Here is a 27,789-nt window from a genome sequence, read left to right as displayed (position 1 = left end):
TGTGTGCAATGTGTGTTATGTGTTGCTCTGCTATTGACTATATGGATGTGTGTGTGTGTATGTGTGTGTGCGCGTGTGTGTTATGTGTTGCTCTGCTATTGACTATATGGATGTGTGTGTGTGTATGTGTGTGTGTGCGTGTGTGTTATGTGTTGCTCTGCTATTGACTATATGGATGCGTGTGTGTGTGTGTGTGTGTGTGTGTGTGTGTGTGTGTGTGTGTGTGTGTGTGTGTGTGTACCTACCTGCGTAAAGAGTTGTGTGACAGTGATCTGATTGGCTGCTGAGCGTGGATATCTGGCGTCGACTCGATGACGGGCGTCTGCTCCTGACGAAGAGGAAGGAGACAAATTAATACAAAATATTGTTCAGTTTTTAAATAAACAAGACGCTGAAAGGCTCATTCCTGTGATCATCTACGGGTTATTTAATATACAACAGAGAAACTACAGCGTATTCAGAACTACCACGCTAATCTTTTAACAAATCTAGCGAAAAAGGGCTTATTTCTCCTGTTCTAGCTTCACTGCATTGGAAGGACAATAGGACAAGCAGCTTTTATCCATTGTAGACATTTTTTAAAGGAAGACCTAGTATTCAATTTAGCAAATGTCTGTTGACCCCCTTCCCCTTCTATTGGTCTTTTCTTATGCTTCTATTTATTTGTTTGGTTATTTTTATATGTTTTAAACAGATTATGATCATATGTTTGTGTTTTATTGAATTTTACAATTTTGTCCTTTTCGGTCCTACTTATGGAATTTTTTTATCGTGTTTGTTTTGAACGTTTGAACATGAAAAATAACAAAACTAAGGAGAGAAGTGGTTTGCTGACATCTCTAACGACCTTCAGGCCAAACAGACTCGATCCCCCGCTCGCTTCTAATTAGCTCTCTCAAAAATATCAGAGTAATTAATCCAATAATACTTCGACCCCACTGAACACGCCATCTGTTCCTCTGATCCCCGACTCTCTGAGCTCAAACTGCTCTGAGGCTGCGGTCTACAAAATTCAAATTAAACTGACCTTACGGTCGCGAGTAACACTAAGACAATAATCTATTAGACAAATAAAAAAATATGTAATCAAGAGGGCATTTTGGCGTTAGGAGGGTGCAGTGAATTGTGACATTTAGTCTGACGATAATTCAAATTGGTCTGTTTTAAAAAAAAGTAAGGTGTAATAAGCTGTGGTTACTCTCATTTAAAGGTCACCTATCATGCTATTTTTAGGCAATAGCATAGGTCTCAGATATATACAAATATATAAAAAACATGTCTATGAAGTGTTTTGCTCAAAATACCAAACAGATCACCCATTCTAGCCATGCCTCATATCCCTCTATTTCACTTCCTGTTTCAAAAGTGCTGATTTGGAGTATAAAGCTTAAGGAAAAAGGATACAAAATCTAAAAGGAGGGGGCTGAGCTCATGCAGGACCCGGCAGCTACTGTCTAAACTAAATGCTGCCGTGATGAAACGCCATATCATGGATTATCAAGGATTATTTCTGAAACAGTATGGAGCTCAAAGGCTTTCTCTCTTGCCGGTTATACCACAAGGTGAGTTCCTTTTTATTTCCTGCTTCTTCACACACATGCTCTCCAGTACAGGTTAGCTCTGAGTGTTAGCGATGCTAATGTAAACACCGACCATATTACGTCCAAAACAGTCGGGCATTGTTTCTGATCGTCTTATCGGACGCAAATCTGGATCAGCTCCGTCGTACCCCCGTTTTTAGAGATTTGGGTACGGAACCGCGGAAACGGAGCCCTCAAACGATAACGGCTCCCAAGGTGGGTAGATCTACGGACGGAGCGCTCTGGGGGGCCAAATGGCTCCGTGTCTACGTCCTATACGATCATTTCCTGATAACGATGACGCCATAGCCCCTCCTCTCCCCACCTCTGCTGCTCACCCTCGCGTCACCCGCGTCATTGCTGATGTGTTTCGCCAACAACAACAACAACAATGGCGGATCACAGGGTTGCTTTCGTGCTCCAGACGCTACTGACCATGCTACAGATGTTAGTGCAAAATCTACAGCTCCTCTACCACAACCATCAGCAACAAGTGGACATGGAGAATTACATGAACTACATGTTGCTAAAATCTACCGCGGAGACTAAACAGAAGGGCAACCAGGCAACCATGGCAACCATGCTCGGGGGGTCTTCTTCGCTGCTTCTGGTGTATTTTGTGGCGGGAGTACAGCGCCACTTACAGGCCCGGCATATGTACTACAGCGTCTCCAGCGGGTCGAGCGGTCTCGTGCGGACGGACACGTTTCTTGAGCCGATTCCGTTTGGACTGAAGACTTTTTTTTTATATGGACTAAGGTTAGTTTTCGTCTCCGTTTCGTCTCCGTTTCGTCTCCGTGTAAACGTGGCCTAATTGTGACGTCTGTAGTCAACACACTATAAAAGACAATTCCCACGGCGCCTCCTCTAAAGTGACAGTGATGGGCAGCAACCTGCTAGAAAGACGCCGTCGAGGAACAGTTTTTAACCGTACAATTACCCTTTAAGTTATTAAGTTATATAAGCCTTATCAAGACAGAAAGAATACCTAAGTTGTTTGTTATTTTATTTTTGCCTATTTGTTTTGAATATTGTAAAGGCCTCTTTTCTTTGTTGCATGTGTAAAAGTTAGTTATTTTATTTTGAGCAAACACATCGAATAACATCATCTAAAAACCATCGGAGGCCAAGCAACTCTTCAACTGTAAGTATTATAAAGGAAAGAAAACGAGTAAAAAATGTCTGTTTAAAGCGTCTAGTGGCTTGATAGATGAACAAGGAAGGAAGCCACAACAACCTTTCCACTCCCCTCACTTCATCACCCTCTGGACTTTGTGTTCTCCTCACTGGGGATACTAACACGGATTTGGCCCTTGATCAAATTAAAGCTCCCCTCCGTCCAATTATGTCTCATTATGTCTCATTATGTCTCATTAAATCTGCCTCCCTGTTCTCTAATTATTCCTCCTCCTGCCGCTCTGCCAGTGTCAGGTTTCACAGAACAGACTGGATCTCTGTTCCTGAGGCAGGTAGGAGAAACAGAGCGGTAACAGGAGAGTTAAAGATGCCCATCTCTGTAAGTCAGTAACAGGGTCCCTCATTCATACTTTCTGTACATGTCCACATCTTCATCATTATTGGACATCTATATTTGATACGTTTTCTAAGATCTTTAGAGTAAAATGTACCCCTTCTCCTCTTACTGCAATTATTGCAGTCGTCCCGGACGACATTGTCCTTTCGGCCCAATCCCAAACCACGCCCTACACCCTACCCCTACACACTACCCCTACACACTACCCCTACACACTACCCCTATACCCTACCCACTACCCCCTACACCCTACCCCCTACCCCTACACCCTACCCCTACACACTACCCCTCCGTGACGGAGTGAACTCCGTGGAGTGACCCTCGTAGCTCAACGAGGCTCCCCCCTGTCAGATGGAGGGAGTAAATACAGCGGCAAGCTTTGGGACAAACTCCCCTCTCTCCGGCAGAAACAGGAAATGCCGTAACTGTATGTAACAACGGTTTCAAATCAGCTTCTCTTAGACAAAAAATGTAAATTAAGAACTCAAATAAAACTCCAAACATCTTTCATTGTGTTACTTTTTTGTAAAGCTCTTTTAGTTTTAAACCTGATGTTTATAAGCTTCTTAGTTTTTGCAACAGTCTGTAAATATACACAACTTTATAATAAAATGCACACATTTACCTTTTTCTAGACTAAACACAGGTATGATCCTAAGTTAAAAAAATATGAGGTTATCATGAGGTTGTTAACATCGCAGTTTATCAGTGGATGTTTGCTGGAACTACTTGTAAACAGCGTGTTTCCTGACGGACACACACAGCGTGACTCCGGTCAGGTAGAGACCGGTCTCCAGTCAGCACCGCTGCAGACTCGCTGTTTGAGGGCTTGATAGCCCACTCCCCCTCCACACCGCTCCACACTCGTTGGTTTGGAACAGCACTTAATGTGGCGGACCCTCCGCGTGAACGCGCAAACGGAGGGGTAGTGTGTAGGGGTAGGGTGTAGTGCGTGGTTTGGGATTGGGCCTTCCAGACATTATTCAAACGCTGTTGCTTTTGCTTCCCTAATAGAGTGGTGCCGTGACGAGTCCTAAAACCCGGAAGTGAGTCAGCATTTCACCACTTCCTGTTCCCTCGTCTCAGAGCCAATGGGATCTCTCCATAGGGTTTTGGAAAATAGCTGGAAATAAGGTCTGTGTTTGACACAAAGTCAAGAGACGGATCACGTTTTGTTCTACGACATTAAATCCATCAGCAGTGACCCCACTGGTGATTTCTGAAGAGTTTACGTGTCTGAAAAACGATGGTTGTTACCAAGTGGCTGAATAGGACTACAGAAGTTGAGGAGGACGTTGTACGTCATTACGCCGAACACGTAAACACTCCTCTAAGTTTGTTTGCCCTGTTCTGCTTGAAAGCAAGTACCTGCCTCCTGCTAACTGTTCAAACAAACGCTTCAACTCCATTTAGAATCTGTATGTTTGAATATGGATTTTAAGTTGGCGTGACGTTGAAGTCGTGCAGCTGTACTCGGCTGTAGTTCCTTTATAGCATAACGTTATCATTTTACTTCTGGCGATTAGATTTATGATTAGAAAATGATAAAAGTAGGGTAGACATGTGGAGATTATCCGGCTGAACAAAACGTGCATTTATCAAACAGCTTCGTTTTCCACAGATCTTATTTTGAGCTATTTTCCAAAATCCCATGGAGAAATCCCATTGCTTTTTCGTCGAGGGAACCAGCAGCTTACTTCAGGGTAAATACGTCATCCCTGCTCCGCTCTATTGCTAGACGACTTATACTTATGAGGTGGAAGCAGGAGGCGTCTCCCACTCTCATGTCCAGTGGGAGAGTTTCTACACATGGAGAAAATAAAGTGTACTTTGGGTGGCTCCACTTGTAAATTCTATAGGACATGGCAACCATTTGTAACGTACATGGAACGTTTGAAACTGCCTACTCTTCCCCAACTGATTTACAATAGTCAACCATGACTAACAATTATCTCGACCTTGTTATGTCTTTTTTGTTGTTGTTGTTTTGTTTTAGTTTTTTGTGCTGTGATTTCAACCGTCTGTTTGTCTATCATTTAAAAAAAATTGTACTATTAGTCTTGACTTATTCTGTAGGGGGGGGTTAAAAAATGGACATCCTGCACACCTGTTTTCTTTGTAATTGAAACTGTATGTATTGTTTAAGAAAAAGATGCCAGATCCTCCGTCTCAGACTCACCGAGGCAGCGTCCACCACGTCTCTCTGGTCCGCTTTGGGAGGAGAGTCGCCGCCCAGACTCAGCTTCTCCACCGAGATCTCTCTGAAAACACACACACACACACACACACACACACACACACACACACACACACACACACACACACACACACACACACACACACACACACACACACACACACACACACACACACACACACCACACACACACACACACACACACACACACACACACACACACACACACACACACACACACACACACACACACACACACACACACACACACACACACACACACACACACACACACACACACACACACACACACACACACACACACACACACACACACACACACACACACACACACACACACACACACACACACACACACACACACACACACACACACACACACACACACACACACACAGAAATAAATCAGACTCTCTGCTGCAGGGAACAGATTAAAAGGCTTTTGCTGAAACTAACTCAACGCTGTGGAAGATTAATTAATGTGTCATTCCTCATGCACAATAAGGCTTTCACTTTGCCAATAGCAGAGGTTTTAATGTGATTACTAGATATTCAGACTATTAAATCAACTTTTGTGGCCACTATGTTGGTTTACTGTTGACGAAATTCACTTACGGTTCTCCTGGGAATATCGTACGTACACGTGTAAGGAAAACATTAAAATATATTGCCTTATAAATCCGAGGCAAATGTAATGAAAGCAACCATAAAACAAAGGTGTTTCTTCATTTAACTTCACTTAAATATGCATAAACATGTCACAGATAATTATAATAACATTTCTTTAGGATGTTTTCATATATAAAAAGGGAGGCCCCTGGGGAATGCACCTGTCTGTCTTTATTACAAATCTAAACACACCTGTTCAAACCCTTTAATAGGTAATCAATATTGTGTATTTTATATATTAATTGAGTTGTTTTTCATTTTTTTTGTGGAATTTATCCTGTATATTTTAAGTGTTTGAAAGTAATATCAAATATATTTATTTATTATTATTATTAGATGCATATTATTATACATCAATAATAATTATCAATCATTTTTTATTATCATTATTATTTTTCAGCATTTTTGTTTATCTATTTTGTTCAACTTAAAGCCTAATTTCTCACCAGAAAATGGTGCCTTAATATAATATGTAATAATTAACTGTTCTTTAAATCCCTTTATTCCCCAGAGTAGCAGGCACACACACCCTGAGTTGTGAGTGTGTGTGTTGCTGGTGAAGTTGGGGGTGTATGACGGGGCGTTGCTGCCGCTGGGGATGGCGTTCCTCAGGAGGCGGACCCAGGTGGCGATGTCCACGTTCATCTGCCGGGCGCGCAGGAACGCTTTACCTGAAACACACAGAGGAATACAAACAGATCAATTAATGGCAGAGGTGGGAAGTAGTGGAGTACAAATACTTCGTTACTGTACTTAAGTACATTTCTCTGGTATCAGTACTTTACTCCACTACTTATTTTTCTGACGACTTTTTACTTTGACTTCTTACATGTTGAACACAAATACCTGTACTTTCTACTTCTTACATGTTGAACACAAATACCTGTACTTTCTACTTCTTACATTTTGAACACAAATACCTGTACTTTCTACTTCTTACATGTTGAACACAAATACCTGTACTTTCTACTTCTTACATGTTGAACACAAATACCTGTACTTTCTACTTCTTACATGTTGAACACAAATACCTGTACTTTCTACTTCTTACATGTTGAACACAAATACCTGTACTTTCTACTTCTTACATTTTGAACACAAATACCTGTACTTTCTACTTCTTACATGTTGAACACAAATACCTGTACTTTCTACTTCTTACATTTTGAACACAAATACCTGTACTTTCTACTTCTTACATTTTGAACCCAAATACCTGTACTTTCTACTTCTTACATGTTGAACACAAATACCTGTACTTTCTACTTCTTACATTTTGAACACAAATACCTGAACTTTCTACTTCTTACATGTTGAACACAAATACCTGTACTTCTACTTCTTACATGTTGAACCCAAATACCTGTACTTTCTACTTCTTACATTTTGAACACAAATACCTGAACTTTCTACTTCTTACATGTTGAACACAAATACCTGTACTTTCTACTTCTTACATGTTGAACACAAATACCTGTACTTTCTACTTCTTACATGTTGAACCCAAATACCTGTACTTTCTACTTCTTACATGTTGAACCCAAATACCTGTACTTTCTACTTCTTACATGTTGAACCCAAATACCTGTACTTTCTACTTCTTACATGTTGAACCCAAATACCTGTACTTTCTACTTCTTACATGTTGAACCCAAATACCTGTACTTTCTACTTCTTACATTTTGAACACAAATACCTGTACTTTCTACTTCTTACATTTTGAACTCAAATACCTGTACTTTCTACTTCTTACATGTTGAACCCAAATACCTGTACTTTCTACTTCTTACATGTTGAACACAAACATCTGTACTTTCTACTTCTTACATTTTGAACCCAAATACCTGTACTTTCTACTTCTTACATGTTGAACACAAATACCTGTACTTTCTACTTCTTACATGTTGAACACAAATACCTGTACTTTCTACTTCTTACATGTTGAACCCAAATACCTGTACTGTCTACTTCTTACATTTTCCAAACAGGCTGGTTCCTTTAGTTTGAATGTGTGTTTGGTGGCGTGATCATTATTATTTAGAGTCATTGCGTGCCTATTGATTTGAACACGATCCGTGTATCCATCATTTCCTGGTCTTCTCTAAAGAAGAGGGACCAATGAAAACGTTGTCATGTTGCCGTTGTTCAGCATGGAAACATTCATTAGCTAACAATGACATTATTGTTCTATTAATATAAAGGGAGGTCAGGTACTCTTTAAAACAGCTGCTAGTTATGGGTACTTTTTACTGAAGTACATTTCAAAGCCCTCTTTACTTTTACTTGAGTAAAGAAGTTTAGTCAGTACTTCTACTTTCACCAGAGCATTTTTAAACACGATTATCTGTACTTCTACCTGAGTAAAGGATGTGTGTACTTTTGCCTTCTCTGATTAATGGTCAAACATTTAAAACAGTCGTCGCTGGGGTTGAATCTGGAATCCTTAACGCGTATTAAAGACCATTACTCGATGTACCATTTTATTTCTATTTGAGAGTCTTTTAATTTCTCTTATGTACAATGCTGCTGCAACGCAAACATTTCCCTAATTGGGATAATAAAGTACTTCTTATCTTATCTGCTTTCTTTCTACTATTTGATGGAGTTATCCCAGCCTGTTGGGCCTCTTCGAATCGGACAACCTACATGAAGTACTTTACATATACTGTATAAGTATTCCCTTCTTATTTAAAGTACTCAGAAGCCACAGATGTTGAGATGCCGCAGCAGATACAGTGTTAATGGCCTGTGGTATTTTCTGGAAGTGGGAATATAAACATTAACAGGAAATGCAAACAGGTCATGCTGCAGCTCAGCGCAATTACATCATTAAAGCTACAGGATACTGATGCTGAGGTTAGCATAATTACATCCTCTTTCTGACCTCTTCCTAGTAACACACTGTGTACGAGCCACTTCAGCACATTTTGATATTTGAGTAAAACTGTTTATGTTAGCATGACAGATATATGGTTGTTGAATATCATTTAAAAAGGCCCTATTGTGCTTTTTGGGCTTTCCTGTAGTGTGTTATATAGGTTTCTGTGGATGTATATGGCACCACAATACATTTACATGATAGGCTAAGGGGCGGGACATCTATAAGCGGTTGACCAATCACAACAGAGCCGGCCAGCTAACCAATCAGAGCAGACTGGGCTCTGGTTTCAGACAGAGGGTGAAAAGAGGTGCTGCAGCACAGACAGTATGAGAAAAATAAAGAGCTTTTTGAACATTAAATCATGGAGACATGTCACAGAAGAGACACTACATACTGATATACACCTGAACATCAGCAGGAGAGGACTCTTTAAAGTAGAGACACTACATACTGATATACACCTGAACATCATCAGGAGAGGACTCTTTAAAGTAGAGACACTACATACTGATATACACCTGAACATCAGCAGGAGAGGACTCTTTAAAGTAGAGACACTACATACTGATATACACCTGAACATCAGCAGGAGAGGACTCTTTAAAGTAGAGACACTACATACTGATATACACCTGAACATCAGCAGGAGAGGACTCTTTAAAGTAGAGACACTACATACTGATATACACCTGAACATCAGCGGGAGAGGACTCTTTAAAGTAGAGACACTACATACTGATATACACCTGAACATCAGCAGGAGAGGACTCTTTAAAGTAGAGACACTACATACTGATATACACCTGAACATCAGCAGGAGAGGACTCTTTAAAGTAGAGACTTTATGACTTAAATGTGGACTATGCTAAGGTCTTATTGAATCTGTCTCTGAGTGTAATGAGACCAGCAGGAACTCTAGAGGAGACAAATTCCTCAGCAGAGAAAAATGTTTGGTAAGAGTGTGTGAAGAGTGTGTGAAGAGTGTGTGTAAACTTACCGTGCTGTTTTGAGAAAACTTTCTTCTGCCTCTGGAGTCTTCGGCCTCTCTCTATTACAGGGTTGAAGAAAATCACCTGAAATAAAAACAATATGTTCAACAAAGTGTTTGTTTGAGTTAAAAAACACAACTCCTGTCTCTTTGTATTACCAGTGTGTTTCATGCAAATACAGGATACCCTAAAGTGTAATAGCAATGATTCCTAAAACAATGACATTTTAACACTTCCTGTTCGCTCGTCTCCAAGTCATTGGTTTTCTGAATGTGTGTTTGGTTGTTATTCTGAAGTAAGATCTGTGGTTAACACAAGCTGAAGAGGTAATGACGTTTTGTTCTACGACATCAAATACATAAGTACTAGTAAGTTTCATAAACGTTTGTTTGACACGGAGACAACCATTTTGTTGAGGGAGCCTGCAGGTCAATATTTTTTACATTTGACTTTTTATACAGTTTTAAAAAATCATTTTTATGGCCTTTTTAAGTGTGTTTACTGTGTGTGTGTGTGTGTGTGCGTGTATGTGAGAGTGAGTGAGTGAGTCTGTGTGTGCATCTGTGTGTCTGTGTTTACTGTGTGTGTGTGTGTGTTTACTGTGTGTGTGTGTGTGTTTACTGTGTGTGTATGTCCGTGTGTGAGTGAGTGTGTGCGTGTGTGTGAGAGTGAGTGAGTGAGTGAGTCTGTGTGTGTGTCTGTGTGTCTGTGTGTGTGTGTTTACTGTGTGTGTGTGTCCGTGTGTGAGTGAGTGAGTGAGTGAGTGAGTGAGTGAGTGAGTGAGTGAGTGAGTGAGTGAGTGAGTGAGTGAGTGAGTGTGTGTGTGTGTGTGTGTGTGTGTCTCTGTGTCTCTGTGGTGTGTGTGTGTCTGTGTCTGTCTGTGTGTGTGTGTGTGCGTGTGTCTCTGTGTGTGTCTCTGTGTGTGTCCGTGTGTGAGTGAGTGAGTGAGTGTGTGTGTGTGTGCATGTCTGTGTGGTGCGTGTGTGTCTGTGTCTGTCAGTGTGTGTGTGCATGTGTGTCTGTGTCTGTCAGTGTGTGTGTGTGTGTGTGTGTGTGTGTGTGCGTGTGTGTGTGTGTGTGCGTGCATGTGTGTGTGTGTGTGCGTGCGTGTACCTCAGCCAGCAGCACCCCCTGAGGCTCCAGCTCCAGTTGCACCCGGTGTATTTGGTTGTCCAGGAACTCCTCCAGCTTCAGATACTTCAGAGCACACAGGGAGCGGAAATCTCTCCAGTACACCGCGATCTCCATCTCCCTGGACTGATCACAACAACAACAAAAACAGCACAACAACACACAACATGAGGGTCTGATCGATGGTGCTGCATACGGTGAATCTCTCAGGCTGAATAATCTAAGGATGTTCCTAACGGTGTGAAATGACAAGGAAGTGTCAGCCATGATAAGAGAGATTTGAATTATCTAGGTAATAGGAAATGAGCTTCAATGCTTCCTTTGTTATTGCCTTAAGGATACAATGGACCATCCTTTGCGAAAGGAAAGGACATAATGTAATCCCGCAATATTTGTTTGTGGCAGCAACATTTAAAGTGACCACCATTTGGCCGTTAGTGGAAATAACTGATTGTGGCCAAGAAACACAGATCATGTTACTCTGCTTATTCAGTATTTTACAAATTATGCCATAACCTGCCAAGGAAACCAACATATTTCCTGCTGTAACAAATGTACATTTCCCCTCTGTGGGACTAATAAAGTTATTCTGATTGTGAAATGTGTAGATGCTTTTAGTCCATTAAAATTATATGATAGTTAGAATAGATAGAAAATGATAGTTTCCTTATGGCAGACTGAATAACCTCCATCAGAGTCTCCCAATGTTATTATGTATTTATTTCAACAAGGACCATGCATACAAATACATTAATCTCAGAAAAGAGAAGAGATGAATTATGCCAGATGTTTGCCAATAGCTAATTTCCAGGTACATAACAATCAACAAACACTAAAAACATTGCACAAGTCTCCCAGTTTCAGTGAAGTCTCTTTTCTCAAGTCCTGATGAACTCTCCTCTCACCTCTCCTAATACATTTCTCACTGAGGTTAAGGAGAGTGGTTAGGAGAAGACGATAGGACCTATTTTTGTTGACTATGCACAGTGTGTGTGTGTGCTGAGTCTCACCCTCTCCAGGTCCAGGGTGAAGGTCTGACCCCAGGCCTGATCTCCCACCGTCTTCCAGAGCGTCTGCCCCACCACCGTGTTCTCCAGCTTCAGCACCGCGCTCACCTCCGCTGGAACACACCAGGAAATACACATAAATACATGCTGATCAGTCCATATTACAATATATTACACGGCTTGGTTGTATACTCGATTCTGATTGGTCAATTCGGAACATGTGACACGTTGTTAATACAGTAGTACAGACCGCTGTCAAGGACTGTAATGACCGTTGCTAAGGAGGATCGAGACAGAGAAAGGAACAGAGGTGAAAAGACGGAGCGCTGGACGTCAGATAAAAGATTATTTTGTATTATTGTTTATGTTCGCACCACCAGATACCAAAGCAATAAACTTGATTCTGATTGGATAAATTATCCAGCCGAAGCTTTCTGAATCTTTATTTATGCCGGGGAAATTAGATTCTGAAATGGGCAATTACAATTAACGAGTACTTTTACTTTTGATACTTAAAGGTCACCTATCATGCTATTTCTAGGCAATAGCATGGGTCTCAGATATATACAAATATATAAAAAACATGTCTATGAAGTGTTTTGCTCAAAATACCAAACAGATCACCCATTCTAGCCATGCCTCATATCCCTCTATTTCACTTCCTGTTTCAAAAGTGCTGATTTTGGGTATAAAGCTTTACAAAATAAAAAAGGAGGGGTCTGAGCTCATGCGGGACCCTGCAGCTACTGTCTAAACTAAATACTGCCGTGATGAAACGCCATATCATGGATTATCAAGGGTTATTTCTGAAACAGTATGGAGCTCAAAGGCTTTCTCTCTTGCCGGTTATACCACAAGGTGAGTTCCTTTTTATTTCCTGCTTCTTCACACACATGCTCTCCAGTACAGGTTAGCTCTGAGTGTTAGCGATGCTAATGTAAACACCGACCATATTACATCCAAAACAGTCGGGCATTGTTTCTGATAGCAACGTTTCTGATAGGGCCGTGGGTCCACATTTCAGATATTACGTCATATCGGACGCAAATCTGGATCAGCTCCGTTGTTCCCCCGTTTTTAGAGATTTGGGTACGGAGGGAAAGAGAGAGGGTTTTATTTTCTGACGCTGCGTGAGTTCCCTGACACACCGGGGACACATAGTTATGTATAAAAGACATCAAAAAGTACATTTTGCATGATAGGTCCCCTTTAAATATATATATGGATGCCAATACTTTTGTAGTTTCTCTTAAGTCAGATTTTAAATGCAGGACTTTTACTTGTAACAGAGTATATTTACAATGTATTGCTACTTTTCCTCAAATTAAACTCCACAGAGTACCGCAGTGTCAGGTCTAAAACCACCAGACTCAGGGACAGTTTCATCCCACAGGCCATCAGACTGTTAAACACCTGAACTTTTGAAAGGACATCCATAACATTCATCTGGCTGCTACTTACACATTATTTATCTAATATATCATATTCCAATGACTTGTATATAGACTCTCCTTGCAATATTTCACTATTTTATTATGTTGCACTGTTGGAGGAGCCTGTGACCTAAGTTTCTCATTAATATATCTACACTGTAGCTATGTACAAATGACAATAAAAGCCCCCCCCCCCCCCCCCACTCACAGGAGAGCTCGTCGTTCTTCCCGGGGATCTTCAGGCTGAGGCTGGAGGAGCTGCGGCTGTACAGCCCGCTCAGTTTGAAGGAGGACCGTCCGTCTCCTGCAGTGAAGGAGGGGAGAGAGAGCGGAGACCCTCTGCTGCGCCCCGGGACCCCCTCCAGAAGCCCCACGCAGCCCAGAAGGTGCACCTGCAGGGTGCCTGAGGGGGGGGAGAACATGGAGATTAAAATAAGTTGATAAGCGCTTCCAAAAAAAGTCACACAGGTATGAAAAAAGGACGACGCAGCAAAGCAGCCGGTTTCACTTGTACCATGGCCATTTACATAGAAACATCTAAAAGAAGATAAAAAAAATATATAAAATCTAAAAAATATCTGAAATGATAAAATAAAATCTACAAAATAAATACATAAAAATAATTAAAAAATGCAATAAACGATCAAATTAAAAAAAATATATATAAGCACAAAGCACAAAAAATAAATGAATATAACAAAAATATTAATTGGTAAATTAAAATCTACAAAATAAATACATAATTAAAAAATAATAATATTAAAAAACGTAAAAAATATATAAGAGTTTAGTAAATTTGAAACCAATGAGCCGTCACTTACAATAGTTTGTCTTGCTTGAAGCAAATATATCAGCATTTTTCTTGTTGTTCTGGGCTAATATCTTTCTTACTGTATGTCACTTTGAATAAAAGCGTTAGCTAAATGAAATGTACTGTAATGTTAAACTACGACATGGCAGTGTACTAATAAAGAGTATCCAAACTGCCACACAGCCTTTACACCTGAAACAGTAAATATTCCCCTCTGTGTACCTGTGAGAGGGGAGGGTTTGCTCATGGTGCTGTACTGGTTCTGGACGTAGGGCGTGCTGGTGCGGGCACTGAATGCGGAGGAGGCGGCCAGCAGCAGCTCCTCCTTGATGAGGCAGGCTTTAGGGTGGTCCTCTGGGAGGTCCTGCAGCCTCTGATCCAGAGAGAGCCGCAGGAGGTCCAGACGCTGAGAGGACTCCCCCAGACCACACTGAGCCTGCACACAGCACACAGGGACTTTCAACTTTAAATATGTATTGATCTTAATGGGGAAATTAAATGGAGAAATGATTACAAAAGACCCCCATCACCCCAGCAACACACTCAGGCGGTACCGCAGTATCAGGTCTAAAACCACCAGACTCAGGGACAGTTTCCTCCCAAACACATACCTATAAATAGTGAAACCAGAGAGACGGATAATGCTTCAATGGTCTCTTAATTTTTCTCAAATGCAAATACAAGTCTTTTTTTCTCCCAGCATGCCCAGTTCCTTTCAGGCAGTATGACATCACACATGACATCACTGTAACGTCTCTGAATATTGTGAATATGGATAAAAGATGGCCACGTTTAAGGTTATTTACTCCCGTGAATCCAAAGAGGAAACCAGAGAGTTTTAATCTGAAAACATTTCAGACTTTTTCAACAACAAAAAAAAAATAATACTATAAAAGATGTGTACATAGAAACTAGAAAAACAATGTTTTTACCAATACATCTAAATGTGTACCTGTTACATGCACATTTACAGTAGTCTATGTTAAAGGTGGGGTATGTAATTTTGGAGAAACCAGCTCGAGTGCGCTAGAATTTGAAAGTACGCAGCCGGAAAAAATCTGCCCCTTCCTTCAGACTTCCTTACAGAGCCCCTCCTCCAACACACACGGACGCGCACATGACCAATGAGGGCACGAGATAAGTTTGTGCACAGATGGAAGGCTGACAGGCAGGTAGGCCATCCAGTTATTTTAGCCGGGCCGGCTCAAGATGATTGGTCGTGCTTTTTACAGCGCCAAGGCTTCCACAGATGACATTTCTTTATGTATTTATTGTCAAAGCATTTAATATATTCATTGCTATCAGGATGTTAAGAGCATTCCATGGAATATAACAAAAAGTGTTTCTGAAGTGAATTAAATACCCCACCTTTAAGTGCTTCTTTGGTGTACCAACGTTTTCCAGCATCAGAGCATAACATATCACAATAATATCACATGTGTTTTAAACCCCCCTCTGACCTCGGCCATGGCCTTCTTGTCCTGCACCTTCCCGGCTCCCAGCAGCCTCAGCATGTTCTTGGCTCCTTCAGACATGGCGTGCTCCACCCTGTAGTGATGCCACAGCTCCTCCACCCGCAGCTCCGCTCCACACATGTCCGGCTTACCTGCTGCACAAACACAGGTGAGGTCAACAACACATCAAGTGCTTTTCATTTTTTACATTTTAAAGTTTTAGTTTAAGCCAGAAAATTATCAACATGGAGCTAAAAACAGGCGACACATTTCACTTTCAATTAGTCATTTGATTCCTTGTTGGCGTACACACATGCATCATAGCAGCTTTAAAGCACAGGGTGAAAGAGAAAGGGTTTGAATACAAATAAAGGAGATTGAACAGAGTCTGTCTGTCTGTCTGTCTGTGTGTGTTTGTGTGTTTGTGTGTTTGTGTGTTTGTGTCTGTCTGTCTGTCTGTCTGTGTTTGTGTGTTTGTGTGTTTGTGTCTGTCTGTGTGTGTTTGTGTCTGTCTGTGTGTGTTTGTGTGTCTGTCTGTGTTTGTGTGTTTGTGTGTTTGTGTCTGTCTGTGTTTGTGTGTTTGTGTGTTTGTGTCTGTCTGTCTCTGTCTGTCTGTCTGTGTTTGTGTGTTTGTGTCTGTCTGTCTGTGTTTGTGTCTGTCTGTCTGTCTGTCTGTGTTTGTGTGTTTGTTTGTGTCTGTCTGTGTTTGTGTGTTTGTGTCTGTCTGTCTGTCTGTCTGTGTTTGTGTCTGTCTGTCTGTCTGTCTGTGTTTGTGTGTTTGTTTGTGTCTGTCTGTGTTTGTGTGTTTGTGTCTGTCTGTCTGTCTGTCTGTCTGTCTGTCTGTTTGTGTCTGTCTGTCTGTGTTTGTGTCTGTCTGTGTTTGTGTGTTTGTGTCTGTCTGTCTGTCTGTCTGTGTTTGTGTGTTTGTGTCTGTCTGTCTCTGTCTGTCTGTCTGTCTGTCTGTGTTTGTGTGTTTGTGTCTGTCTGTCTGTCTGTCTGTGTTTGTGTGTTTGTGTCTGTCTGTCTGTCTGTGTTTGTGTGTTTGTGTCTGTCTGTCTGTGTTTGTGTGTTTGTGTGTCTGTATCTGTCTGTCTGTTTGTGTCTGTCTGTCTGTGTTTGTGTGTTTGTGTCTGTCTGTCTGTCTGTCTGTCTGTGTTTGTGTGTTTGTGTGTCTGTCTGTCTGTCTGTTTGTGTCTGTCTGTCTGTGTTTGTGTGTTTGTGTCTGTCTGTCTGTGTTTGTGAGTTTGTGTCTGTCTGTCTGTCTGTCTGTCTGTCTGTGTTTGTGTCTGTCTGTCTGTGTTTGTGTGTCTGTCTGTCTGTGTTTGTGTGTTTGTGTCCGTCTGTCTGTCTGTCTGTGTTTGTGTGTTTGTGTCTGTCTGTCTGTCTGTCTGTGTTTGTGTCTGTCTGTCTGTCTGTGTTTGTGTGTTTGTGTGTCTGTGTCTGTCTGTCTGTCTGTTTGTGTCTGTCTGTCTGTGTTTGTGTGTTTGTGTCTGTCTGTCTGTGTTTGTGAGTTTGTGTCTGTCTGTCTGTCTGTCTGTCTGTGTTTGTGTCTGTCTGTCTGTGTTTGTGTGTCTGTCTGTCTGTGTTTGTGTGTTTGTGTCCGTCTGTCTGTCTGTCTGTGTTTGTGTGTTTGTGTCTGTCTGTCTGTCTGTCTGTCTGTCTGTCTGTCTGTCTGTGTTTGTGTGTCCGTCTGTCTGTCTGTCTGTGTTTGTGTCTGTCTGTCTGTCTGTGTTTGTGTGTTTGTGTCTGTCTGTCTGTGTTTGTGTGTTTGTGTCTGTCTGTCTGTCTGTGTGTGTTTGTGTCTGTCTGTCTGTGTGTCTGTCTGGGCAACATCAAGGGGATGCAGGAACATCAATAAGGCTCTAACCTGAGAGGGGGCTGTAATCGTGTGTGTGCCTGTGTGTGTGTAAGTGAGTGTAATGGACTGTGCGTGTGCGTGTGCGTGTGCGTGTGCGTGTGCGTGTGCGTGTGCGTGTGCGTGTGTGTGTGTGTGTGTGACTGGAAGACCGTGGAGTTCTGAGGCAGGAATCGATCCATTACCACACTGCATCATAAAATATGCAGTGTGTTTATCAGCTTTGGGAAGGAGGGATGAAAGCAGGATTTGGAGGAAGAGGGTCAAAACTAAATGATGAATGACAGATGATAGATACATTGGTTCTCCTCCGACTGCTCCGTGGCCTGCATGGCTTTTCGGATCTGCATTCGGATGATGTCGATCTTCGTCTTGCTGTCCTGAAGCATCTGCTGAGCCATCTGCAGCAGCTTCTTGTCCTGCAGGGACGGCGAGAAACACAGGAGGAGGAGATGTGTCACAATAAATCACTCTATTTCCCCCATTCACAAAACCTCTTATGAAAAGGCAATATTCAACATCGGCTCTATATACCTACACAGATATACTATAAGCTGTTCAAATCTATTATTGCTTTGATTTCTCCTCACCACATGTAACTCCTGGTGGCAGACAGGAGCTCTCACACCTATTAGGGATGTATTACTATACATCCAGTAGTGAACATGTGCCCTACTAACTTCTACAGTAAGCTGAAATCTGTATTCAGTGGATAGAGAGGTGAACATACTGAGTTGGGTTGAGAGCTGACATTCGATTTGAAGTCCCAAAAAAGACCCGAAAAATGATGGCTTTTGCTATGTCCACTGCTCCTAGTACTAGGATGGGTTAAAAGCAGAGGTCAAATGTCACTAGGTGTATCTCACTTCGGTTAAATGGATTCCTTGCGTCCCTCACTTGCGTGGTTTCCCTGCGACTAATCCCTCCCACCAAGGAAGCATGGAGAGACGCAAGGAAACCACGAGAAGCAGGGAAATGAGTTTTAAGAGCAACGGGACGTCGTTTCCTCCGGAGCGTCACGTGAAGCGACGTACAGCTGATCGTCTGACAGCAGCCAGATCAGTGCATGCGCTGCATCGTCCAATCAGTGAGCGATACACAGTAAGGGGGCGGGGCGAGTGTCTGAGGATTTCACCGGAGGATGGTCTGGTAGTTCCTCGATTATCGCTCCTCGATCTTCCGGCAAAAATAAGGCCACTGGGACGGTACTCAAGATGGCGCGGACAAATCAACTTCCGGTGATACCGAGCCCGAGGAGCGGGGAAATGAAAAATAACCGAAGTGAGACGCACCCAGTGTGTGTGCTGTGTGCATGTATGTGTGACCATTAAAGAAGGTTTCATCCTCCAATTCTAATTCTTATCGGTTCCTAAACATGCAAATTAACGCTTTCTCTGGTGTAGGTGGTGTTCGGTAAAGCAAGGACACTTGATCATTAATAATAATAGTTATAATAATAATAATAATTCATTTTATTTAGAGGTGCCTTTCAAAGCACCCAAGGACACCTTACAATTGATAAAATGAGGTTTAAGACAGTAACAACGGACTGTAACAGGGAACATGTAGCACTATAGTGAGCAGGCTGTTAAGTGAATTATTTTTAAACAAACCTGAAAAGCGTTTGAATAGAAAATCATGTTTGCAATATATCGTCCAAATACAACCTCTTAAATTTAGAAAATCTGCTTTTTGATTGAAATAAGAACCATTCAAGCATCAGAGCATAACAGCGATACCTGGGCCAGGGTTATGGTTAGGTCAGAGCTGATACCTTGGTTCCTCCGTTGGCGTATATCGGGATCATGTTCTCCGCCCCCTGTTTGACCTTCAGCTCGATGTTCAGCTGACGCTCCAGAGCCGCGATCCTCCGCTGGATGGCCGACGTCCGGTTGAGCGAACCCGGAGATCTATGGGCATCTGGGGGAGAGGAGGGAGAGGTCAGAGGTCATATGTTGGTGGAGCAACGTCATCATTGTTGTCTTCTGTACCTCGGCCAATCAATAAAGTATCTATCTATCTATCTATCTATCTATCTATCACAGAAGCTTATAAAATGTATCAGTTATGGATAACATACCCTCGTTCTCGTCGGGGCCCTTCACCACGATGTGTGCGTCCAGCTCCTGCAGCTGGTCGTGCAGCGCCTCCAGCTTGCGTTTGGAGCTGCGGATCTGCGAGTCCACCTGCTGGGCGTTCCTCCGCTCCGTCGTGGCTCTGCGAAGGTTCTCCGCCCCCTCTTTGATCTTCAGCTCCTTACGGATCTCCCTGCGGATCCGCTCCCGATGCTCGTCCAGACACTGCTGCACGCTGGAGTCCGAGAAGTCCGAGTTCTGGTCCAGACCGAGCTGCTGGAGCACAGAGAGCCCGCCGGGATCGCCCTGAAGAGCAGGATGATTCAAGGCTTTTATTGTCATGTTTACACATGAGCTACAGTGTAGATATGACAATGAAAATCTGAGGTCACAGGCTCCTCCAACAGTGCAACACAATAACACTGATAAAATAGTGCAAGGAGAGTCTATATACAAGTACTTGGAATATGATATATTAGATAAATAACTTGTAAGTTGCAGACAGATGAATGTTATGGAGATCGTTAGGAGAAGGCGGCAAATTACAAAGAGGTAGCCACACTTTTGTTTTACTGTGTCTTAAAGCTTTGAGGTGATCAGTCAAATAGCTGGTGGGATATGTGTCTCCAGATTCAGCAGACTGTGTAAACATTAGATTTCTCTTCACTTTTAATTGTTAAAACTTCACATTTGAAGAAATATCTACACTGAAAGTGCTAAAGTAATCTTCTGTATCACTTTTATGGTTGTAACAATGATGACATACCCTATATAAAAGTATTTGAAAAAGTCAGAAACACTTACATTTGATTTTGTTTGTAAAACGTTTTTACATTTTGCTTTATTGAAGAATATGAAGGCCTTAAGCCGAGGTTTGACTTTGGCTTGCATAATATTTATTTATTTTAATTAATTAATTACATCATTGTTTTGTTATTGCATAATATTTATTCGCTTACTGTATATCAGGGGTGTCAAACTCAATTTCATCACGGGCCACATCAGCATTATGGTTGCACTCAAAGGGCCGGTTGTAACTTTAAGACTATATAAAAATACATGTATAAATATTTAATATATATAAAATAATGTATTATATTACATGATTGCCTCTGCATTGGATTATTATGGGATAGGGTAATAACTTCATAATTAACTACGTCTGAAAGCAGAAGTCTAGGGCAAATAATTGCAAGTCTCTTCAGTGAGAATGTCACAAAATGATTTAAAAAGAAAAGCCAAATTCTGGAAAAACTAAGAAAAAAAAGTAACATTTTGAAAAAAATATCTAATTCTGAGAAAAAAAGCATATTTTGAAGAAAACAAGTCAAATTCTGAGAAAAAAAGGCAAATTTGAGATGCATTGTGGGACATGTAGTTTATGGGCAACGTGCTTCTGTAAAGTAGCATGTAACCGTATAATAAACATATTATATTCTTTGCAAGCTGTTGTGGGGCCACAAAAAATGAAGTCGCGGGCCGGATTTGGCCCCCGGGCCTTGAGTTTGACACCCCTGGCTTATATATATCTTTGTTCTCGTTGGAAAGGCTGGTGCATAGAGTAATATGCAAAAGAAAGTGAAACTATGCTTAGCCAACTGCAATCAGGGGTTATACAGTTTGAGTTGATTAAAAGGCTGCTAATAGTAACCCTGCATAGCACTCGAGTAGAAAGCAGCAAATCCCAGAGAATCCTCAGCATGTGAGTCAAAGTGTGTAAACAGCTGACATCACATCTCCTCCTGATCAACACTAACCGCGTTACTGAAGATCAGAACATCTATCTGTGTCTGGATGGGTCTCAAGTAAACAAACACACGTGAGGGCATATGTATACAAATGTAACGTAGATGAGTAAAGCCTTACTTATGAATGCAGTGTTTGTAGTTTTTCACCCAAAGAAAGCCAGATCTTTCACAAGGAACAGATTTCTTACTTCAACTTAAAACAATTCAGCTTTTGACTGAGATCATAACGCCGACCATTAGCCACCTTTAGCTTAGCGGTGGTGACGTGAAGTCATGTGACCGTGCTGTAGTTCCTTTATAGCCCAACATTAGCCACCTTTAGCTTAGCGGTGGTGACGTGAAGTCATGTGACCGTGCTGTAGTTCCTTTATAGCCCAACATTAGCCACCTTTAGCTTAGCGGTGGTGACGTGAAGTCATGCGACCGTGCTGTAGTTCCTTTATAGCCCAACATTAGCCACCTTTAGCTTAGCGGTGGTGACGTGAAGTCATGTGACCGTGCTGTAGTTCCTTTATAGCCCAACATTAGCCACCTTTAGCTTAGCGGTGGTGACGTGAAGTCATGTGACCGTGCTGTAGTTCCTTTATAGCCCAACATTAGCCACCTTTAGCTTAGCGGTGGTGACGTGAAGTCATGTGACCGTGCTGTAGTTCCCTTATAGCCCAACATTAGCCATCTTTAGCTTAGCGGTGGTGACGTGAAGTCATGTGACCGTGCAGTAGTTCCCTTATAGCCCAACATTAGCCACCTTTAGCTTAGCGGTGGTGACGTGAAGAGCATGTGACCGTGCTGTAGTTCCCTTATAGCCCAACATTAGCTTTTTACTTCAGAAATCATGAAGTGGTGTTGATACAGTATGTGGAGATTATCCTGCTGAACAAGACGTGTAAGTATCGTTAACGTGTGTTTGTCACAGAGATTATTTCCTACAATAATCAAAAAATCCAATGGAAAAATCCCATTGTCTTTTTTCGTCGTGGAAACCATTGAGATGCTAACTTCATGGTCTGCGACAAAAATACATCCTCCCTGCTCCGCTCTATAGCATTAAATGTTATTATGTCCATCATGCAGGACATCTCTAACCCCCAAAGGCCTAGAGATGTCATACTTTAATTCAATGTTCTGACATTAGGCGACATCAGCACACACGCTACAGTTCAGTGGCTCGGGGCCTTTCACTGTGGAGCCACACAGCTTAGCAGATCTGATTACAACTCCTCAGGTCTCCAGCTACAGTAAAGCCATAATCCATCTGCAGCACAATAACCACACAGTGCAGAGCGAGGGTGGAAGGATTTCAACTGCAACGTTATGCTGTTGCACAACTCTGAAGCAAAGTGATTGGGTGTGTAGAAGGATGTGCAACAAAGTCTTGAAGACTGAAAATAATGCAACAATTCTGTCAAAGTGTTTAGTCCTGGAACATCGTCACACAACATCCCATCAATAAAGATATGAAGCGATATACACTGCATTGACTGATATGTTGGTACATTTATATATTTGTGCTGCATCATTAGAAATAATAGATATATAGTGGTTATTTTGACTGATATTGCAATTACGAAATAAGATGTATGGATCATTTTAGCATCATTATTCTCATTGTCATTTGAAAATATATACAAATCTGGGGGATCTGTACCAAACAAATGTTTAGTTTAGTTATTAGAATATGATATATAGGTATTTTAACACATATTTAGCCTTTAATACATATTGCATGTAGTTTCATTTTGATATTGGACACTATGTAACTCACACTTCTACTGGCTAGTGCTCCAACACATTGTACGTGACTAAGGGGCGGGACATCTCTAAGCGGTTGACCAATTACAACAGAGCCGGCCAGCTAACAAATCAAAGCAGACTGGGCTCTGGTTTCAGACAGAGGGTGAAAAGAGGTGCTGCAGCACAGACAGTATGAGAAAAATAAAGAGCTTTTTGAACATTAAAGCATGGAGACATTTCACAGTAGAGACACTACATACTGATATACACCTGAACATCAGCAGGAGAGGACTCTTTAAAGTAGAGACACTACATACTGATATACACCTGAACATCAGCAGGAGAGGACTCTTTAAAGTAGAGACACTACATACTGATATACACCTGAACATCAGCTGGAGAGGACTCTTTAAAGTAGAGACACTACATACTGATATACACCTGAACATCAGCAGGAGAGGACTCTTTAAAGTAGAGACACTACATACTGATATACACCTGAACATCAGCAGGAGAGGACTCTTTAAAGTAGAGACACTACATACTGATATACACCTGAACATCAGCAGGAGAGGACTCTTTAAAGTAGAGACACTACATACTGATATACACCTGAACATCAGCAGGAGAGGACTCTTTAAAGTAGAGACACTACATACTGATATACACCTGAACATCAGCAGGAGAGGACTCTTTAAAGTAGAGACACTACATACTGATATACACCTGAACATCGTCAGGAGAGGACTCTTTAAAGTAGAGACACTACATACTAATATACACCTGAACATGAGAATGATAGGGCCCATTGGGGGAGAAGGCCTGAGATCGTCTCAGTGCGAGCAGTAGCAGGTGCTAATGAAGGCAGAAAAGAGAGCAGAGGCAGTAAAACGCACCATGAACAACAGGAAGTGAGCGTTTGTGCCATGACACAATACAACTTTATCCCTTGTGTTTTTACAACAAACAACTCGGAAACAAGTGCAATAAAGCTCGCAACGCAGGGCGAAAAAATCACGACGGAATTAGAATTCGCCGCCAGAGAGGAGATGTTTTTACAGGAAGTGAACGAGGAAGCTGACAGAACAGAGTATAATGGATGTAAAGAACATTAAAAGGCGGCTGAGATTAAGGCCTGCTGTGGGGACAGATGCCTACCGCTGACTCGGTGTCACTCTGCTCAGTTTGGACCGGGGAATCCACCGGCTGATCCCCCGCCAAGTCCTCCAGCCCGTCCTCACTGGCCATGTTGGGCCTCCTTCTGGCTTCAATCCCGATCCCCCCCCTCCCTCACACACTCACTCAGCACCAATCAGGCTTCACCGAGCAATATTCCTGCCTCCTGTTAAAAAAAAAAAACCAGGATGTGCTTCCTGCTCAGGAATCAAAAGCCAGTTGTAAAACCCAGAGCAATTGAACGAGGAGAGGAAGAGAGATCAGGCCGAGCCCCACCTCACTGCTTCCTGTTCTGTAGAGAGAGAGCGAGGCGTCATGCACTTTGTACAAACACACACACACAAATACAGACACACAGACACACACACGGGTGGTTTTGTAAGTGACAGAGCTCACAGCCGCTCTGCTTCCTGCTGTCATAGAGTGTGGTCATCTTTAAGGGACCATTAATCAGAGAGTGTGTGTCTTTGTGTGAACGTCCGCTAACATGTGCAGTATTTATATGCAGCTGAATTAAGAAATGACACAGCATTACATTTCATTAAATTACAATGTATCTTGCATTCACTTCAATACTGTTTACATGTGCCTATGGGAGAAGTTTGGGGTTACAACATTTTTGACTTGATCGACTAGTCCGGCAGTGGCTCAGTCAGTAGGGGCTTGGACTGGGAGCCGTAGGGTCGCTGGTTCAAGTCCCCGACCAGACCTAAATATGGAGTGTGGACTTCTACTTGGAGAGGTCCCAGTTCACCTCCTGCCCTGCCGTGGTGCCCTTGAGCAAGGCACCGGACACCCCCCTTCCCCCCCACTCCCATTGCTCCCCGGGCGCTGTACAATAGCTGCCCACTGCTCCTAGTACTAGACTCCTTGTACTAGGATGGGTTAAAAGCAGAGGCCAAATTTCACTGTGTGTGCTGTGTGCTCTGCATGTGTGACCATTAAAGAGGGTTTCATCCCTCCCTATTCTATTCTATTGATTGCAGAGGGTGGGATTCAACCACTGACCCTCTGATTGATAGATCTGCAAATTAATCCTGTGAGCCATATCTGACAGTTTAATCTACAGCAACATATAATTAATGCAATCAGACATGAAGGTAAAAGCCAGAATCTTAAAAATGTTCCACTTAGAGACGGATTTGAATTATTAAGCATCCCCACTAGAAACACCTTTTGCTCCAAGGGACTTGACATCTAAATGGACTTTAAAAGAACACATGAGAATGAGTTATGCTATGAGCTATAGCCAAACATTTCTCGCGAGGGCACTGAGTCAGGAATAAGAGAAATCGTGTGTAAGAGATTCAATGCTCTGCAACAAAGAAATGCATAACATGAGGCAAAAATCCTCTTAAAGATCACAAGACATATAGTATGAAGACAAACTGGACGCAGCGAGTGGACTCTAGGGCTGCACAATACATTTGGTGGTAAATGCAATATGGACTAGTCTAGTGCAATCTTTAAATCGCAGGAAACAGGAAGCACAATCTGCACAAGTGTTAAAGATTAAATATGTGTTAAAATAGTGAATCAAGTATTGCAGAGAAATCCAGTCCTACAAATCATGTTCTACAGACCTAATTGTTAAGTACAGATCCTCTCAGAAAAAAATTAAGTAGACTGAAAGATAAATTGGCTTTTTTTTTTTTAACGGTGCTTATTCACAAAATCTAAATACACAAAACCAGCTCAGTCGTCCCCTCTGAGACATGAATACACTGGTCCACACACACACACACACACACACACACACACACACACACACACACACACACACACACACACACACACACACACACACACACACACACACACACACACACACACACACACACACACACACACACACACACACACACACACACACACACACACACACACACACACACACACACACACACACACACACACACACACACACACACACACACACACACACACACACACACACACACACACACACACACACACACACACACACACACACACACACACTCCACGCTGTGTGGGCAGATGGCACAGTATCCCTTTCTGTCGTACCACACACACTTTCACAGGAGAACACACACAGGGGGCAAAGGACACACACACACCAGGTCTAGTTCTTCCTTATTCTCCCACACTGCTATAATAGGAAGTTAAAGCCAATATCTGCAAAACACAGGCAGTTGTTTTTGAGCGGTGCAGTGATGAAATACTTTTGTAGTCCGACCCTAAAGGCAGCATCTCATTGGTTCCCTCCACAAACAGCCAATGGGATTTTTCCATTGGCTGTTTGTGGAAAATTGCAGAAAATATTAATTTTTTTATACTTACACACTTTGTTCAGAAGGATTATCTCCACATATTAACACCACTTTTTATTTTATTTAGAAGCGTAAATTCTATCTCCAGAAGTTAAAAGCTAACTTAAAAACATCCAGGTCACATGACTTCACGTCAGCAATGCTAAAGGCGGCTAATGATGGGCCTGATGACGTTTAATTGGCAGTTTTGTAATTCACCAGTGGGTTATTTACTGAGGCTAAGAAACCAAAAACATATCCAAAAGAACATTGACTTCGATACGAGGGAACAGGAAGTGCTAATTTCCAGGTTTAGGACTCATTCCTGCACCACTCTGCAGCTCCAATATCTATATTTCTGAGTGTTTCTTACCGAGCAGTCGCAGAGCTGTGGACTGGTGGCTGCAGATTTGGCCGCCCCCATGCATCCATACCGTTTCTCCCCTCTATAAACACGGCTCGGCTGTCATTGAAAACTCAACATTTCTAACCTAAAGCTGAGCTGCTGTGATGCCAAGCTGTCATTGTGTCCGGTGAAAGAGAGGCTGTTTTCTAAAAGCGTGCTGACCACAGTATCAGGAACTAAGATCATATCGGTGTAAAAGTACAGCTCTTAAAGTCACAGTTCACCTGGTTACGGCTGACGAGTAATGAACAATTCTTATAGTACAATTATAAGTACATTGACTCACGACAAACTATTTTGTCCTTTAACAGAACATTATGATATTAGAAAATAATATAAGACTGTAGAAAGAGACATTCTGCATAATGGCAACTTTTACTTTTGATACTTTCAGTTCATTTTTTTTTGCCACAGATCTTATTTTCTGCAATATTTCCAAATCCAATGGAAAAAATCCCAATAGGCGTTTTAGTACTTTTACCCGTACTTTTCCCGTTTAGTTCCGATAGTTCCTGGGATTTTGCGTTCACACCAAAAAGAGAACTTAGTTCATGAGAACTTGTACCCCCTTTTCAGTGCCTGCTAGAGAGGTGGTACTTTCCTGGGGAGAAAAAAGTACCAATTTCTGATTGGCTGGGCGAATTGCAAACCACGCCCCGTAAAACTTGCCGCCATTGTATTTGCTGGCATTAGCATTATTAGCATTAGCCCCGCGCACCAACGGAGAGAGACTAACTTATGGCAACACAAAAAAAAAACATGGGAGCGGTGGAGTGATGAGGAGGTGTCGGCGCTTC

The 27,789-nt window shown here is 42.0% G+C and overlaps 1 protein-coding gene across 4 annotated transcripts in view; it reads right to left on the bottom strand.

The window, feature by feature from the left end:
- The window catches only part of pkn1b (protein kinase N1b), a 57,372-nt gene that overhangs the window by 6,824 nt on the left and 22,759 nt on the right, over window positions 1-27,789 (bottom strand). Inside the window, exons 1-13 of one of the 4 annotated variants that reach the window (XM_034127090.1) lie at window positions 26,960-27,110; window positions 19,643-19,943; window positions 19,337-19,482; window positions 17,861-17,981; window positions 15,714-15,862; window positions 14,476-14,689; window positions 13,651-13,845; window positions 12,013-12,122; window positions 10,985-11,128; window positions 9,880-9,955; window positions 6,531-6,672; window positions 5,294-5,375; window positions 246-328 (exon numbers count right to left, since the gene is read on the bottom strand). In XM_034127090.1, the coding sequence (XP_033982981.1) occupies window positions 246-328; window positions 5,294-5,375; window positions 6,531-6,672; window positions 9,880-9,955; window positions 10,985-11,128; window positions 12,013-12,122; window positions 13,651-13,845; window positions 14,476-14,689; window positions 15,714-15,862; window positions 17,861-17,981; window positions 19,337-19,482; window positions 19,643-19,943; window positions 26,960-27,010 (1,814 nt within the window). In that variant the 5' untranslated portion in view covers window positions 27,011-27,110. Of the gene's footprint in view, window positions 1-245; window positions 329-5,293; window positions 5,376-6,530; window positions 6,673-9,879; window positions 9,956-10,984; window positions 11,129-12,012; window positions 12,123-13,650; window positions 13,846-14,475; window positions 14,690-15,713; window positions 15,863-17,860; window positions 17,982-19,336; window positions 19,483-19,642; window positions 19,944-24,277; window positions 24,615-26,959; window positions 27,111-27,789 lie in introns of those variants that run through there. The other 3 variants (XM_034127087.1, XM_034127089.1, XM_034127091.1) reach the window with 3 other exon arrangements.

Source organism: Trematomus bernacchii, unplaced genomic scaffold (assembly GCF_902827165.1).
Source record: "Trematomus bernacchii unplaced genomic scaffold, fTreBer1.1, whole genome shotgun sequence".
NCBI classification, from domain to species: domain Eukaryota; kingdom Metazoa; phylum Chordata; class Actinopteri; order Perciformes; family Nototheniidae; genus Trematomus; species Trematomus bernacchii.
Note: the sequence above shows the minus strand (reverse complement) of the source record. Positions and strands in the feature narration are given on the sequence as shown.